The sequence below is a fragment of the Globicephala melas genome, chromosome 19 (assembly GCF_963455315.2).
Source record: "Globicephala melas chromosome 19, mGloMel1.2, whole genome shotgun sequence".
NCBI lineage: Eukaryota > Metazoa > Chordata > Mammalia > Artiodactyla > Delphinidae > Globicephala > Globicephala melas.
The window spans coordinates 3086140-3104221 of record NC_083332.1 but is presented as its reverse complement, the minus strand read 5'-3'; the positions used below and the strand labels follow the sequence as shown (position 1 = coordinate 3104221).

The window sequence follows — 18082 nt, the reverse complement described above, 5'->3', positions numbered from 1 at the left end:
ACATGTTCTGTTGGCTAGAGCGGGATCAAGTGCCCCAGCGCACAGCAGACAGACGGAGCTCCCACACCCACTGCCCGGCCACTATGCCCATTTCAGGAGAACAAGGGCAGGAGAGATCAGCAGCAGGCCCGTGCCTGGCACTGCACCCCTCAGACAGAGGGCGTCTCTGACTCCAACAGGAGGCCCGCTGAGCTGAGAGACCTGTGCTCAGCCCACGTGAAGTCTCGGGCTGGGGCGCCCACTGCTCAAAGCCAGGGTGGTGGAGGCAACAACAGCTGCTTTTCCAACTTTATTTAGAAAAACAAATCCAGGTCCGAGTGCCCCCGTGCCCTCCCCCACCCCAGCCATAACTTAAATAACTTAGAGACAGAGTTGGGGGCAGGTGGGTGGCGGGTGGGAGAGGGAGGGAGGAGAGCCCACTACAGCCGCCGCAGCGCCCGCTTCTTGTCCGTCTTTTTCTTGGCTGCCAGCTTCTTATCACGCTCACCCGCGTGCTTCTTGGCCATGGGCCCCTCGACCCCTCCTGGGCCCCCAGGGGCCATGGGGTCAGCGGTGGAGGCCACAGCCCCGCTGGCCAGGGACCGGCTGGCCTCGGCCCTGCCGCTGCTGGGCCCACCTGCACCCCCGTGGATCTCTGTGAGCAGGCGTGCGCGGGCGGCGTACTCCTCGTAGTTCTCCAAGAGCAGGCGGCCCGCCTCCTCGTTGAGGGCAGACTCGGGGTTAGGGTGGATCAGCAGGCACTTGATGGTCTGTGGGGAGAGCGCCAGGGTCAGGGGGGGCCGGTCCCCCAAGCCTCACACGTCCGGCCTTGTGGCCTCAACTCCCAACACCGCTCCCCCAGATGGCACATGTGTGCAGGCACCGTGATCAGTGACTCGCCCCAGGTCATTCAGGAAGTGAGGGGGGACTTCCCTGGTGGCACAGTCGTTAAGAATCCACCTGCCAATGCAGGGGACATGGGTTCGAGCCCTGGTCCGGGAAGATCCCATATGCCGTGGAGCAACTAAGCCCGTGCGCCACAACTACTGAGCCTGCGCTGTAGAGCCCGTGCTCTGCAACAAGAGAAGCCACTGCAATGAGAAGCCTGCGCACCACAACGAAGAGTAGCACCTGCTGGCTGCAACTAGACAAAAGCCCGTGCACAGCAATGAAGACGCAATGCAGCCAAAAAAAAAAAAAAAAAAAAAAAAAAAAGGAAGCGAGGGGAACAACTTAGAAACTAGCAACTAGACAACTAGCTCTACGTTACACTACAGGAAGATGCTTAAAGCTACAGCTATCGCTGGCTTTAACAGGAATCTCAAGGGCAGAGGCACAAATCCTGGCTGGGCAAGCTGTTAATACCCAAGAGAAAGGCACCAGGGCATAAACAGAGACTGATGCCCGAGGACAGTCGAGAGTGGTCCAGGAAGGAAGTGAGTCTTCAATATTCCTTAATCTGCCCATTTTAACTGCAGAGTAAATCGAGGCCGAAAGGTGTGACCAGCCAGCCACCAATGGACCGTTCTAAGAGGAGTCTACCCAGACAGCTGTGGCCCCTAAGCCGTGTTTGTTTTACCTCCACTTTGATTCTAAAAGGGAACGCAGAGCACCCCAGGAACCCAGAACTTGTCTGGCCTTGAGCAGGTGAAATGCTCTCACGTGTAAATGGGGGCAGTAACAAGTACTCCCCAAAGCACCTGGCCCAACACACATCACTGATAATCATGAGGGACCAGCATCACACCCTAATTCTGACAACTGCACCCCACAACCAGAGGCCTGACTGCCCGCCTTTCCCACAGCTGCCCTCCCATGGCTGAGCCTGGCCAGGGCCCCGCACTGCAGGCCCTAGGGATTGTTGGGGACACTTGGGAGTTATTCTGTGAGCTCATCTCTGGTGTTGCTGGCAGCCACCACTGACACTCCAGGGAGAGGAGGAAAAGGTTTGGGGTCTGTTTACCTTGGTGCTCAATCCTCCCCGGGGCCCTGCAGGAAACCCCAATTCCCAGTCCTCCCTACCAACTGCCCCAGGGGCTCATTAGAAATTCAGTGTTTGTTTTTTTAAATTTCACCTTGTGGGAGGGGTGGAGAGGCATCAGGTGACCTACATGCTTTAAGTGGCCTATGGGGACCCTGGAGCACCAGAGTAGTCTGGCTGTCTCCACCTCAGCTTGGCTGAGGTGGGCCTGGATGGTTCTCCGCGGGGTGGTCCCTGCTGCACGATGTGCAGCAGCTTCCCTGTCTCCACCCAGTAGGTGCTGGTAGCACCCCCAGGTGTGACAATTAAAAATGTCCCCAATGGAACAAAACCACCCCTGGTTGAGGAACGATGGAATGACAATGGTGATGGTTGTACAAGCTGTGACTACTGAAACACCAATGAACTGTACGCTGTAGGATACTGGACAGTCTATCTTCGCCCTAACCAGACGCTTGACTTGTACCTGTCAGAACACCGTCCTGCTACACAAACCATCACTTGTTCCACAGCAAAGGTAGCTGGGCACCGCCAACCCTTCCAGAAAAGCTGGAAATCTGGATTCTTATGTAGAAGCCCCAACCAGTTCAGTGTTGACTTTAGGAGAGAAACAAGGCTCCGTGGCTTGGACATCACTGGGATGCGTCCAGGAGGGAGGCCCAGGCCCAGGCAGAACTCACCAGCAGCACGTGCCGGATGCCCAGCTCAGCTGTCCAGTCCCTCTTGAGCACGTTGACGCAGATCTCACCATTGGCGCCCACATTTGGGTGGAAGATCTTGGTCAGGAAGTAGCCCTTGGGCGGGGAGGCAGGAAAGTCCTTCCCCAGCAGGAGTTTCATGCGGAAGAGGCCTCCGGCGTAGGGGGTCCCCTCTGGAATGCAGGGAGGGGGACAGTGTCAGGAGGCGCAGGCCTTCCAGGCACCCCAGGCAGCCACGGTCTGGCTGCGAGGCAAGTGTCCCACCGCCTCCTCCACCAGACGGGGGGTTCTCGAGAGGAAGACAGGCCCAGGTTCCCAGGGGGCCACAGGCACCACCCCCAGCTCAGAGTAAACCCCCTGACTGGTGGTCCCCACCCACGGATCCCTCTTCACTCCCAAGTGAAGGCACAGCACACCCTTCCCAAGAGGCACAGACACACGTGCCCACTCAGCTCCTAGGAAAAACATCTATTTGGAAGCTTCTCAGGCAAATGTCAGGACAGTTCTGTCCACTCCGTGGTCTTCCCTGCTGCAGCAAACACTGGGAGTTGTTCCAGACCCATGGCTGTTCCTCATGCCCCAGCCCCCACGTCCCACCCATCATAGCCTGGGCAGCTGACCTCCAGGTCCACTCCAGAATCTGAGCCCACCTCCAAGTCCAGCGGAACCACTTCTCTCACCTGATGGATGCCCATGGTCAGCGGCTTCCTGACCGGCCTCCAGATTGTATCCCCACCCTCACTGAAGTCAAAGTGAAGTCTGAAGCGACCCACTGGCCCGGCTTTAAACCTTCCAAAGGCTTCCTTTCCAAACTCCTTTAAAAGAGGTCTACAAGCCCTAAAAGATCTGTTCCCTATAAGCTTCACAAGTCTTTTTTCTTCTTTTCCTCAGGAAGTCTTCCCTGACCCCCTCCCCACAAGTTCAACTCCAGACTAGGTCCTTCATCACACTCTTCACTTATAAAAATTCAACTAATAACTTAAATGTAGTGCACGTGAAACAACCTGCTAAGCCACTATGCAAGATCAAACGGTCCCCTGTAGTTATTTGGTTATTACTGTTATCTCCCTGAAAGCCTGCATTTGTTCTCTGCTTGGTCCCCAGAGAGCCTAACACTGGCGGCAGGAAGGAGTTTGAGATGATCCAGCCTCCCCTCCAGGCCTTTGCTGACACTTCTCCCCACTTGGCATCCTCTTCCCAATCCCACTTAATTCCTACCCATACTTCAGGATGGAGGAAACACCCAAACCCAGGTAAGGCCCCATTATATGCTCTCCTGGCCCCCAGAATTTTTCTCACAACACTTACGGGGAAAGTATATACAATTACTTGTCATTTCTAGTGTCCTGCCCTGCATACTGTGAGCACCATGTGTAACAGGTGTGTCTGTCATGTCTACCCTTGCGTCCTCAGGGTCTGGCAGTCCACCTTACAGTGGGAGCCTCCTATCCTTGCTCTAAGATTGACGGAGATCTAGGAAGTGCACCCCTCCCTCTCATTCCCACACTCACCAGGGCCCTCGATGGTGACCTGCAGGTCAGTGAGGTCCTCCTCATTGGGAAAGACCTTGATACCATCAGGTGGGTCAGCTGTCAGTGTCGTCACCTCCTTGTACACCAGGCGGATGATATGGGGGGGCAGGTTCTCCACGTTGGAGTTCTAGGTATGGAGACAAGGGGGTGAGCCACGGGCAGAGCCAGGGCCTGGTGCCTCCTGCAGGATCTAGGATGCAGTGGCACCCTAGTCTTACTCCTGCAGTCCCAGGCTGTCAATCACCCCGAGCTCCCAGAACCCCCAACCCAGGATGCTTCAGGCGACCGCCCCAAGCTGATCTCCCACTAGAAATAGGGCGGATTGCCGAGGGCTTGCGGATGACTCCACCTTCCCCAGAAGACCCCAAAGCCCGCTCGTAGCTCCGCAAGGTCCCCGAATGATTCCGGGCAGGCCCGAGGCCTATGCCGGTCCCCCTTCCCCACCTAATCTTGGTTAAGAACACCCTGGAAACCCCAACTCGAGCCTGGAGACGGCGGCGGAGCGTCGTTGTTCCCGAAACACCCACGGGCGGGCCAAAAAGCCCGGAGCTCGGCCGGGCCCTCCCCTCCCGCCCCGCCCCGCCTACAGGAAGGCCCCTGGGCCCATCTCAGGCCCGGGATACCCAGGTGGGCCCTCCAATCCCCCAAGCCGCCCGCGAGAGGCTCCTGAGACCCCGCCTCCTCCTCTGGGGGGGGGGGCCCAACCACCCCTCCCGGGCCTGGACGCCTAGCTCACCATGACTGCTGCCGGCCGGGGGCGGGTCCCCCCGGCCCCCTTCCTGCGCTCTCCGGCCGCCGGCCGGGGCGGGGGGCCCAACTGCTGCCGCTGCGGCCCTAGCGAGGCCCCGGCGGCCCCGCTCTGCTCCCCGCTGCCTCCGACGCCCGCCGCGAACCGCACCGCACCTCCACCCGCCCCCAGTGCCCGGCCGCACTAAGCCTGTCGCGCGCGCACCGCCGCCCTTTTATATCCGCCCACAGGCCGCGCCCCTTCGCGGGCCCCTCTCGCCGTGCCTCGACCCGTGACGTCAGCGCGCACGGCCCTCGGCGTTCGACGAGCTCGCTCCCTTCCAGCAAGCTGCAGGCCGAAGTTGGGGAGGGGGCGCTCGGCGGGCCGGCCAATGGGGGTACGCGGTGGTCGGGGAGGGATCCGGGAGGATGGAGTGGCGGAGAAAGGGAAGTAGAGCGGGAGAGGACGTGAAGGGCGACGCGACCGCTGATTGGCCCATTTGAATGAGACGCTGGCGCACGCGCGTGCCCCGACGCCCAGGAGATCACTCACGCGACTAACGGTCGGCCGTGGAGCCTGGGCAGGGCGAAGGGAGGTGGGACTCTGGCGGTTTAAAAGGACGATAGAAGGCGCGCCGGCCAATAGGGGCGCGCAGTCGTGGAGTGGCGTCACGAGACGCGCGCGGGCCAATCCTTGACGGAGAAGGCAGTACGGGGGTTGGGGGGGCGAGGGAAATGGAGAGCGACCAATGGGAGCCTTGCCTAGCGCGGACCCAGGCGCTTGCAGCCAATGAAGTTCGTTGATTTTTATGTATGCAAATGAGTGTGCGCGGATGCCCGCGCCCCTTCCTCAGCCGGGAGTGGGGGTGGGCGCTGGGAATCGTTGTACGTTTTTCTCCGAGGCGCCATTTTGTGCTAAGAATGACCTGTGACCTGCGTGGTGTGTCAACCCGGCGCTGAAGGCTTAGACGCCTGGCCGTCCAGTGCGTGACCTCTGGCCCCAGCCAGGCTTCAGTCTCCTCCTGTGAGGACTGTGCCCGAGAAAGAAGGAAGAGCCCCCAGGCCTTGTTGAGGGCCTGGCCCTGCCTGTGACTGACAGCGGTCTCCCGCCAGCCAGGCCTCGCCGGGTCTCCCTTTCCCTGTCTGGTGAACCGGCGCAGAGCGCCCCGGGCGGCCCAGTGTCGGCGCCCTGAGAGCGGGAGGCCCGGGAGCTGACCCGCCTCCTCGGCTCCTGTGCGGTGCGGCCGCGGCGCCCCCGTCAGGCCCTCTCTGCCCTGGTCCCGAAAAGACTCCTCAGGGGGCCCCAGCCTCTGGAACAGGGGCCAGGAACGTGCAGAGACGCCCACCGCCGTAGCCATGACTAGTTTGTGGCAGATTGGCCGCACGCGGGCATCCCACGCGCCTCGCCTTGGGTGTTATCCCACCGGGTGCAGAGGAGTCCGGCCCAGTTAACACCCAAGAACCCTGAAGGAAGAGAGGGGTCAAGTGACTTGCCCAGGGCCCCCCCGCCCCCCACTTGGGACATGGCGGAGGTGGTGGTCAGACTGAGCTGTATCTCAGAAGTCCACTCAACAGACGTAACTGATGATGGTCACGAGAGTGGTGGTGATCGATCCGGTGCTCGCTGGGCAGGGCACTGTTCTAGTTTCTTTGCATGCTTCATCTCATTGAATCCTTGCCACAGTCCTGTCAGGTGGATGTTATGATTCCCCTCGGGACACTCTCAGTCGTTCAGTACGCTTTTATTTTTGAGCACCTATCATGTGGTAGGCAGGATACTCTGGGGATATGGCTGAGCATAAAAGGGACAAAATCCCTGCGCACTCAGGGAGCTGACGTCTTCGTGGGGAAGCCAGACAGTAAAGTAAGTATATCCTATGATGTCAGCGAGTGATAAAGACGTAGAGGAACAATCAGGGCCAAGGGCCTACAAAGGGAGGGGTGGGGGTTGCTCTTTGACCTGAGGAAGGATCACTTGGGCTCCATGCGGGAAGGTCTAGGGGAAAAGCATTCCAGAAAAGGGAACAGCCCATGCAAAGGCGAGGCGAGGGGATCGCGCTTGGTGTGTTTGGGGCGCCACCAGGAAGCCAGTGAGGGTAGGTCGGAGGGAGGTGCTTAAGTCCGAGAGGTAAGCGGGGGCAGCGGTTACATCTCTCGCCTCTGCCGGGTGGGCGGTGTGTTGTCTTCAAGCCCTAGGGAGCCATTGGAGGCTTTGACAGGGCCATGGGCGCTAATAGAGAGGGAGGCGAGCAAGATGGTGGCAGTGGGGATGGGAGACGTGATGGCGATCGGTGACGTCGACAGGACCTGAGGGAGAAGGAAGGAATCGCCTGCATCTTAAAATTGGGGTCAGCAAACCTCAGTAAAGGTTTTTGATTTTGCGGGCCATCAGTCTCTGTCCCAGCGTACCCAGTTCTGCTGCTATAGCCCCAGAGTAGCCAAGCCCATGTGCAGATGTAGGGGCTGGCTGTGTTCCCATCAGCCTTTGTTTACAGAAACAGGCAGTGGCAGGGGTTGGACCTCAGGGAGGCTGCTCTTTACTGACCCCTGAAATCCCAACAGGCCCCACCCCTGCTAAGAACTTTCCAAGAGCCCTCAACACACTGCGTTTCAAGTAAATCCCAAACTCCCATGAGATCTGTAAGTACACTCTCCCTGAGGCCCCCTTGGCCTCTTTCTGTCTGTCTCCCTGCTATAAGCCAATCTCTGCCTGACCTGAAGAAGTTTACACCGGAGTCCCCTGTGCCAGGAGGGCTTTCCTCCACCTCTGTCCTCCTCATGGCCTAGGCTCACCTTAAAATGTCACCTCTCATGGGACTTCCCTGGCAGTCCAGTGGTTAGGACTCCTCGCTCTCACTGCCAAGGAACTGAGGTCAGTCCCTGGTCGGGGAGCTAAGATCCCACAACCTGTGCAGCACGGCTGGAAAAAAAAAAAGTCACCTCTCAGAGCAGCTTCCTCACCTCCACTCCCATGCTCTGTTTACTTCACCCTCTTTGATCTTCCTGGTCCATAAGAATTTATTATTTGTTTGCTTACGTGTTTGTCTCTGTCCCCCGATGAGTACAGCCCCAGGAGCACAGGGACCCTGTTCTTAGACTCTAGCAGAGTGCCTGACAGATCAAGGTGTTTGTTCAGCAAGTATTTATTGAGCACCTACTGTGTGCCAGGCACTGTTCTGGATGATTGGGATACGTATGCAAACAAAGATCTTTGCCCTTGTGGGGCTTACTGTGGTGAGAGAAGACAGACACAGAAGTGAAATGTAATAAATAAATAAAATACATGGTATGTTAGAAGGGAGCAAGTGCTGTGGAAAAAGAGAGAAGTAGAGCAAGGGAGGGGCTCAGGGTGTGCCAGGTTGTGAATTTTAAGCCAGGTGGCCAGGGAGGCCTTACCAAGCAGGTATCATGTGAACACAAGTTTGAAGGAAGGGAGGAAGTGAGCTATGTGCTTATCAGGGAAGAGCATTCCAGCCAGTGGGAACAGCTGGAACAAAGGCCTAGCACGTGCAAGGAACTGCAAGGAGGCTGGTTTGGTTGGAACAGAGTGGGCAAGGGGGAGGGTGTGGGGAGCTGAGGTTAGAGAGATGTATGTGTGGATGGAGTTGGGGAGCCGGTATCATTCAGGGCCTTGAAGGCCGTGGCTAGGACTCTGGTCTTGTCTCCGGGGGAACAGGGAGCAATGGCAGGGTTTTGAGCAGCGGAATGCTGGGGTCTCACTCTGACTGCTGGATGGAGAAGAGAATGAAGGGGGATGAGGGCGGAAGCAGGGAGGCCGGGGAGGAGGCTGTTGCAATAACCCTGAGAAGAGATGGTGCTGGTCATCAAAGAAGATATATAAATGGCCAATAAGCACATGACAAGATGCTCAGCATCATCAGCCATCAGGGAAATGCACATCAAAACCACAGTGAGCTACCGCATTACACCACCAGGGTGGCTATAATCAAAAAGTGAGATAATAAGTGTCAGGGAGGATGTGGAAGATAGGAACCCTCACACAGCTGGTGGGAATGAAAAATGGTGCAGCTGATTTGGAAAACAGTCAGGCAGTTCCTCAGATGATTAAATCTAGAGTTACCATATGACCCAGCAATTCCACTGCTAGGTATATACCAGAGAAATGGAAACATGTCCACGTGAAAAGGCATACACAGATATTCATAGCAGCGTTATTTCTAATAGCCAAAAGTGGGAACAACCCACATGTTCAGCAACTGGTGAATGGATAAACTAACTGGTATTTACTTACAATGAAATATTATACAACCATAGAAAGGAGTGAAGTACTGTTATCTGCTACAAAATGGATGAACCTCCAAAGCGCTACGCTAAGGGAAAGAAGCCAGTCACAAAGGACTACATGTTGTATGATTCCATTTATATGAAATGTCAAGAACAGTCAAATGCATGCAGACAGAAAGTGGATTAGTGATTGCCTAGGACTGGGGGATGGAGAGTTGATAGCTAATGGGTAGATTTTCTTCTTGGGGCAATGAAAATATTCTAAAATTGTGATGGTATAGATGCACAGCTCTATGAATATACCAGAACACTTTAAATTGGTGGGTTTTATGTATGGCATGTGAGTTATATGTCAGAATAAAGATGTTATTTTTCTAAAAAGAATTTTTAAAAAATACTGAGATGGGAGGAACTGAAAGAAGGCCAGAGGGGTGGAGAAAGAGGGAGAGAGAGGTCTGAAGGAAGAATGTTCTGAGCCAGTAGAGGTAGGTATGGAGGGGCTAGGCTTGGTAGAGCCCTAGGGAGCCAATGAGGAATTCTCACCGGGACGTGTGAGTGGATTTGGTACTGATGTTGAGATTCTGGCTCAGGGCTGCTGGGTAGAGACTAGATTGGAGGACCCAGAGTGGAAGCAGGAACTCCAGCAGGGAGCTGGTCATGGGTTGGGCTAGTGTGGTGGCTATGGCCGAGAAGTGGGCGGATCTGAGAATGACTCAGGAGATGGCCTAGTGATGGGCCTTTTGTGTTAGTTTGGGAGACTGGAATCTGCAGGGGATGGGCTAGGGGAGGGCTGTCCTTACTTTCCTAAATATTGGAGACCTGGAAACTTACTTTTGCTCAGTGAAACCCAAATTGTCCCTTCGGCTTGAATTCTAGCTTCAGAAATTAATCTTCATTTCTTCTGTTCATCTGTATTAAATCACTAAAGAAATACATGCTTGGAGGGAAATTCACACAGTTACTGCAGTGCAAGAGGTAAAAGTAGGAGGTGCAGCTCTCCAGCTCTCCTTCCACTCCCACATTCGCAATCCCACCCCCTCAGGTACCCGCTGTTAATATCTGGGTGTCTTCTTCCCCACACTACTTGGACGTTTACATTCCCACACATCCTCCCTCGGCAGCATGCACAGCGGTCCTTGATAAGAACACGGGAGTTTCTAGCATTCTCCAGGGTGTTTATGCCGGTCCAGTCTGTGGCTAGAAGCTGCAGTGAGCATCCTCAAACGTTTATCTTTGGGCAAAGGTGTGAGCTTTCGGGCTTCCCTGGTAGTGCAGTGGTTGAGAGTCCGCCTGCCAATGCAGGGGACACGGGTTCGTGCCCCGGTCTGGGAAGATCCCACATGGCGCGGAGCAGCTGGGCCCGTGAGCCACGGCACGTCCGGAGCCTGTGCTCCGCAATGGGAGAGGCCACAACAGTGAGAGGCCCGCGTACCACCAAAAAAAAAAAAAAAAAAAAAGGTGTGAGCTTTCCTGAAGGAGAAATTCCTAGAAGTGGAATCTCAGGATCAAAAGAGCATGTGTTTGCAATTCTGCCAAGTAGCCCTTGGCAGGGTTCTACTTATTTAGATCCTCACCATTAGGCTCTGATCCATTCATTCAGTAATTCATTTAGAACCAACTATTTGCCAGGCTGTGTTTCTGTGTGCTTGGGATACATCAGTGACCAAGACAGGAAGCAAGACACCACCTTCCTGGGGCTTCCATTCTGGTGGGGAGACAGATAAACAGTAAGCACTAAACCCAGGGTGGCCAACTGTACGGGGTTGCCCAAGATGCTGGACTTTCATTGAGTGCCAGCACTGGGAAAGTCCTGGGCTAGTGGGTAAGAAAAGCTGGTAGTATAAAAAAAATTACTATAAAAATTAGAGCAGTTAAGGTAAGGAGGTTTGGGAACACTGGGGGGAGGGGGGAGAATTTTAGATGCGGGGAGTCAGGGTAGATCTTCATCGAGAAGGAAACAAATATTTAAAGGAAGCGAGGGAGCAAGGTTTGTGCTTATCCAGAGGAGAAAGACTGTTCCAGGCAGAGGAAGCAGCCGATGTCAATGTTTTGATGCAGAAATGAGCCCGAGTATTAGCAGGCTTCAAAATATGTGCCAGTCATGGTCAAATGTGCCTCATCTTTCATCGGCATTTCCTTTCTTCCCAGTGAGGCTGAGCATCTTTTCATGAGTAAATGCCTCCATCTTTATTTCTGAGTTCACAGTCTGTGGTTGCTGATGTGTTCTCTGCCCCTTTAGTGGCCTTAATATTTTTAAGCAAGTTGACTGTAAGGCTGTGGTAGGTAATTAGCAAGAACCACTTTCCTTTGTGCCCCTGAACAGAGGTTAGAGCTCTACGCCAGTGGGAGGGGCCCGCATTAATTGCTAAATATGCCTGCAGTGGATCAGGTGCTCCCTCTAGTGACAGACAGCAGCAATGAAACGCGTTGCTCTTATCCCGCTCCAAAAACCCTAGACGGCAGAGCACAGACTTTCATGTTGGACAAAAACAAACTTTAGGGGTTTCCCTGGTGGCGCAGTGGTTGGGAGTCCGCCTGCCGATGCAGGGGACACGGGTACGTGCCCCGGTCCGGAAGGGTCCCACATGCCGCGGAGTGGCTGGGCCCGTGAGCCATGGCCGCTGAGCCTGCGCGTCCGGAGCGTGTGCTCCGCAACGGGAGAGGCCACGACAGTGAGAGGCCCGTGTACCGCAAAAAAAAACACAAAACAAAACAAAAAAAGCACAATAGTAACTAGGGGCTTCCTATAACGGCCGTAAAACAGACACCTCTGATGCACATCAAGATTAAACAGAATAATGCCTGATGCCGGCAAGGGTGGGAGCAAATGGACGTTCTCACATACGTGGACTTGGCAAGGCTCTCGGAACTGCATCTTGGCGTTGTGCAGCAAAAGTCTTAAAAACGCACCTCCCTCCGACCCAGAAGTTCACCCTCCTGGGAGGTCTTCCCAGGGAAAAGCAAGTGAATGCTCCCCATGGTGTGCAAAAAGATATTCCTCAAAGTATTGTTCATAGTATTGAGAAATGGGAAAACCCTAAACGTCTGGTGGTAGGGACTGGAATAAAAATTATGCTGCTGCCTGGACTCCAGAAACGTGTGTCATGAAAGAGACTGAAGAACTGTTCAAGTCCAAGGAGCCTCGAGAGACACAATAACCAGATTCGACACCTAATCCCGGGGTACCAGGGACTGAAAAGAGAACTGCTCCAAAGGACAATACTGGGACAGTTGGTGAAACTGGAACATGGACTTCATCAGTGTTAAGTCCTTGCTTTTGATAACTATACTGTGGCTGTGTAAGAGAATGTCCTTGTCCTTCAGAAATGTCCCTTAGGGGGCAACTTACTCTCAAGTGTCTCTGAAAAAAAATATTTATATGGGAGGAAAACCATAAAGCAGTGTGATGAAATGTTAGCAATTAGTGAATTGACAAAAGCTGTACATGAGTTCTTGGACTTATTCTTGTAACTTCTGCACGTTTGAAACTGTTTCAAAATATAAAGTTGAAAAGAAATGAAAAGAAAAAAGAAAGGCACATGCACACAACATCTGGTATAGATTTCAGAAGTTTGCAAGCCCGCCCCCTCAAATGCCGGTTAAGAATAGCTGCTCAGAGGCTGTATTTATCAACACAGTGGAGTTGCAAATTGAGCAAATGTTAGGTTACAAAGGCGAAAATGCTTATGCCAGATCTTATCGTTGACTTGCTCAACTAAAGCACGGTACATGTGGATCAGATTGCTTTCTTCTTGGCTGAACAGAAATGAAGTAGTTGACAGGCACATAGAGGCCATGTTGAATGAAAAATACATACATTTAAGCCTTGGCGTTACAACTCAGAGTGGAAGCTAATCACTTGCATGGGAGGGGAATGAGACTCTAGTCTCCTGTGTTAAGCTCGCCCTGGGCATCTGCTCAGTTAGGGGAATGGCAGTCAAAGCCGGCACCATTGACGTTTACATTTAGACTTTATTTTTTTAAAAGTAGGTAACGCACCTACAAAAAATTCAGAAGTGCAAGAGTGTACAGCAAAAAAGCCACCCAGTTCCCCTCTCCACAGGCAAGGCACATTGGCTGGAGTAGGCTGCACTGTCCTGCAGTAACAAGCAGCCCCAAAGCCCCAGTTGTTAAAGCAACAAGGGTTTGTATCTGGCACACAAAACAAAACAAAAAAAGCACAATAGGAGGCAGGGAAGTACGGCCCTAGTCTGTGCCCAGGAGGAGACTCTCTGAGTGCTCAATGATCCCATACTTCGACACACTACATCACCACCCTCCCTCCCCACCCCCACCCCCAATTTTCTATAGACAAATCGCCAGCACAAAGAGGCGATTTCTAAGAACGGTCGAACAACCCTTACACACACCACGTGGGGCATTTCACCAGGGATCCAATACCAGTACTTGAAGGTATCACCCCCTCCCACCCCACTAACCTACGGTCAAACAGATGGACCTCAGCAGGTGAAATCTAGCCGGTGGTGAACACTTAACTGCACCGAAGGGGGGCAGGCTTTCTCAACCACAGATCACACTCCTTCCAGCAAGCACTATCCTGTGAGGATGGTTAGGTTTCATGTGTCCACTTGGTCGGCTACAGTGCCCAGCTGTTGGTTCAAACACAGCCCAGGTGTTGCTGTGATGGTATTTTGTAGACAAGATGAACACCTACAGTCAGTTGACTTTGAGTAAAGGAGATTATCCTAGATCATATGGTGGGCCACGTTCAATCATTCGAAGGCCTTAGAGCGGAAACTGAGGTTTCCTGGAAAAGAACGAATCCTGCCTCAAGACTGCAGCCTCGAAAGCCTGCCCGAGTTTCCAGCTGCCTTACAGACTTTGGATTTGCCAACCCCCACGGTCACATGAGCCAGTTCCTTAACAGGAATACACACACACACACACACACACACACACACACATTGGTTCTGTTTCTCTGGAGAACCCTGACTGATATGGAATAAAGTCTAATATCTGAGAAGCAAACATTTAAATACACTAGAGAGGAAGGGGTTTTCTTAATGATAAAATCAATGCTGAAATGCCCTGCACACACAACCCAGAGGTACGAGCAAACTAATGCTTTGATGTAATATGAGTCTGATATTAGTAAACAAACACTTAGATGCTCCTAGAGGTGAGCTGTCCTAAAGTTCATAAAACCAAGCCTTAGAGGCACTTCTTGAGACAGAAGGAGGGGGCAATTCTAGTCATCACTATGGAAATATTTTAGTGCACTGGGTGGGAGGAGAGAGGTGTGGAAAATGATTTTCAGTTATCATAAAAACTGACATTTAGACTATTCTGTCACACCCCGTTATGGGTTGAATTTTGCTCCCTGCCCACAAAGATGTTGAAGTCCTAAACTCCAGGACTTGTGAATGTGACCTTGTTTGGAAACAGGGTCTTTGCAGATGAAATCATTGGGGTGGGCCCTAATCCATGATGACTGGTGTTCTTATAAAATGAGACATTTTGCCAAGGAGACACGCATACAGAGGGAAGATGATGTGTCGAGGAATGCCAGCATTGCCAGCAAGCCACCAGAAGCTAGGAGGGAGGCACAGACAGATTCTCCCACACAGCCTCAGAAGGACTCAGCCCTGCCGACACCTCCATCTCAGACTCTCAGCCTCCAGCACTGAGAGAGAATACATTTCTGTTTAAGCTGCCAGTTGTATGGTACTTTGTTACTGCAGCCCCAGGAAACTAATGCAGATGCACACCCCCCACACACACACACTTCAATGATGTTCAGGCAAAGAATTCAAATATAAGGAGGCGCAAACAAATAGAATCTGCAAACAAATGCTTACCTGCTTAGAGGGAAGAAGCTTTCTTAGGAAGAAACTAAGGATTTGAAGGCATCTTACAGTGCATCTCCCCATGCCTGACTCCTCTCTTGGTGACAGCTGGAGCAGCCCTGACCACCTACCTGTAAAGACACTTAGATGCCCGCCTTCCTTGGCCACAAAGGGGACTCCCCAGTGACCTGCAAATGCGGAGATGGAAACCCATCCTTTCCCGACAGTATACTTGAGACCAGGGATCAGGAAAACATCTGTTTATTCAAAAAAATACCAAGTTGCAGCTCGGCTGGCTGTCCTCACCAGGGAACTGGGGCAAGAGTCAGGTGTTGGGGGGAGGAATAGGGTGGGTAGGGATAAGGAAGCAGGCAGAGCTTTGGAAGTTCTTTTGGTCCAGAATTGATCTTCTTTCTGTACCGCCCTCCACTGCCCCCTCACTGGAATGGGAGTGTGTGTGTGTGTGTGTGTGTGTGTGTGTGTGTGTGTACGCACAAGCCTGTGTATGCATTTATGAGGTGGTGGGGGCTGGTGAGGGAAGACTCAGATGGCGAGGTCCCATCTCTGGAAGCATCAAGGGGATCTGGCAGGACATGCCCACTTCCTCACCCACCTCGAGACCTCTCCCTACTATGGCTTATTTGAGATAAGAGGTCAAGGCCCCAGGGTCAGGCAGCCTGTGTCAAGTGAGTGTGGGGAGGGGGCAAGATACCTGGAATCCAGGCCGGGAAAGAGCAAGTTGAGGGGGGCATACAAAAGCTGAAAGGCCCCGAATCCCCCAATTCTGGGGGCTGGAGAAAGCTGAGGGCTCCTTGAGGGTGGTGAGCAGAGGGGAGGGGTCTGGGAGGGGCAGGCGCCCAAGCTGGCTCCTTTTGGGGGAAGTCACAGTCTGCCATAGGGATACTGGGTGTGGTGAGGCCCTCAAGGGGATTGGAGGAACCCAAAGGAGCAGCTGTAAGCGTGGAGTTGAAAAACTGGCAAACTGGCACTGGGGCCCTGGTAGATTGGGGGTAACCCCTCAGTTTCCTCAGTGTGGTGGGAGCTGAGGGTCAGTTATCTGCCCCAGGCTCCTGATGAAAAGGGATGAGCTGAGGTGCCAGGATTTGTGGGGAGAGAGGAAAGGGAGGGGGACGGCCCAGGGGAGGGAGAAGAGGCCCCCTCACCTCGCCCTGGGGGCTGGGAGAGGGGGCATGTAGCCCTTTAAGAGTGGGGGAATGGCCGCCCCAGAACATGGCTATATACAGAGAGAATTGGGGGCAAATTGTGCGTAGGGTGTTGGGGAATCCCCGAAACCCCAGAGGCTCCCCAGTGTGTGAGGGGGAGATGAAGGAGAGGATGCTGCTTCTCTGCCATCTTGGGGTGATGCAGAGCACCACCTCCCACCCCTACAGGTGGCACTGGCAGTGGCCGTGGCTCTCCAGATGTGCCTGCCCCACGACCAGGGCAGCAGAGAAAACCATTGAAGGCCTCAGGGAGGTCGGCAGGTGTTGGCCCAGCCCAGGGGGGTCTCTAAGGAGAGTTTGGCCCAAGCCAATGGAGTGCAGCTCTGGGTGGGGATCCAGGTAACAGGGATTGGGCAAGGGACAGTGATATCACCTGAGGACTGTAAAGCCCCTCCTCTGGTGATGATAAGAGGTCTCTTTGTTGACCCTGTCACCGATCAGATGGCTGGGTGAAGGGCAGTTATCAGGAGGGACCTGGATACCCTCATCAGGGGGAGATGGAGGACTGACCAAGGCCAAGTCTGTGGTGTTGTTGATGCAGGCAGGCATCAGCCTAAGTCAGGAGCATGGCATTGACATCATCAGGATGGACCAGAGTATGATGATGTCATCAGAGGGGACCCCATCCCACTCCATTTTTGAGGGAATGGGAAAATGATGTGTATTGTGCTGGTTCCTCTTAAGGGAACAACTGTAGGTGACCCCAGAAGACAATTGAAATACAGCTGTCGTAATACTTGGCTCCCAAGATGATGGATCCTGGAAGGTGATGATACATGGTTGAAGTGGATCCTGCTAAATGACATCATTGGGTGTCCTGGATCCTGGGAGATGATGATGCCATGGTTATGGTGGATTCCAGTAGATGGTGATACCATGGTTGAAATGGATCCTGGGAGATGATGACACTAATTGGGTGTCATGTGTTCTGGGACACCATTGACTCATGGATGCTGGGAGGTGGTGACATCACTGCTGAGTTGAATCCTGGGAGGTGATGACACCAAGTCTGTGGTGGATCTTGGGGCATGCAGACATCATGGTTGAAGTGGATCCTGGGAGATGATGACACCACAATTATGGGGGACTATGGGAGATTGTGGCATCATCAGTTTTAGTGGATCCTGGTAGAAGATGTTACCATCAGCTCTAGTGGATTCTGGAAGGTAATGACACCGTTGGTCATGGCGGGTTCTGGGAGATGATGACGTCATCAGCTGTGGTGAATCTTGGGAGATGATGACACCATGGTTGTGGAGAATCATGGGAGATGATGACATCATGGTTGTGCAGAATCATGGGAGATGATGACACCATTGGCTATAGGGAACCTTGGGAGAAGGTGACACTATAGTTATGGTAAATCCTGGAAGAGAATGATATCCTAGTTATGGTGGATCCTGGGAGATGAATACACCATAGGTCAAAGGGAATCCTGGGAAATGATGTCATCATCAGGCATGGTTAACACTGGACCCCAGGTGCAACTTACCACCAGGAGTGGTGGAAGTCTTGTGGTGCTGATGATGTCATCAGCTAGATAAATAGCAGGCATACTCCCACCTCTCCCCACCCCCCAACAGGAGGCCAGGACTTTGTTTACAGAGGTGGTGATGTCTGTAGTTACGGCAGAGAGAAGTAGCGCCACCTGTGAGTCCCAGGACTCCAGGAGCCTGGTGGGCCAGAGTGGCCTCCGTGGGAGCAGAAGCCAGTCTGGGAGTGCTATCCTCCAGGAGTCACACAGGACCCGTGGCCCAACCACCCTTTAGGTGAGGTTCTGGTAGAAATCCCGCAGGGCATGTCTCTAGGGTCAGGGGAAGGAGTGACCAAGCCAAGTCATGGTGGGACAAGGCAGAAACTCTGGTGATACCATTACAAGTAATGGCCTTCC

General features: G+C 53.4%; 1 protein-coding gene across 1 annotated transcript; it reads right to left on the bottom strand.

The window, feature by feature from the left end:
• Window positions 1-273: 273 nt before the first annotated feature.
• UBE2S (ubiquitin conjugating enzyme E2 S) lies at window positions 274-5152 on the bottom strand. The gene is made up of 4 exons (XM_030851183.3): window positions 4927-5152; window positions 4170-4317; window positions 2641-2831; window positions 274-749 (listed from the first exon to the last, which is right to left on the bottom strand). Exons 1-4 carry the CDS (start codon window positions 4927-4929, stop codon window positions 420-422), a joined length of 672 nt encoding a protein of 223 aa, XP_030707043.1. The 5' UTR covers window positions 4930-5152; the 3' UTR covers window positions 274-419.
• Between the last annotated feature and the right edge of the window lie 12930 nt (window positions 5153-18082).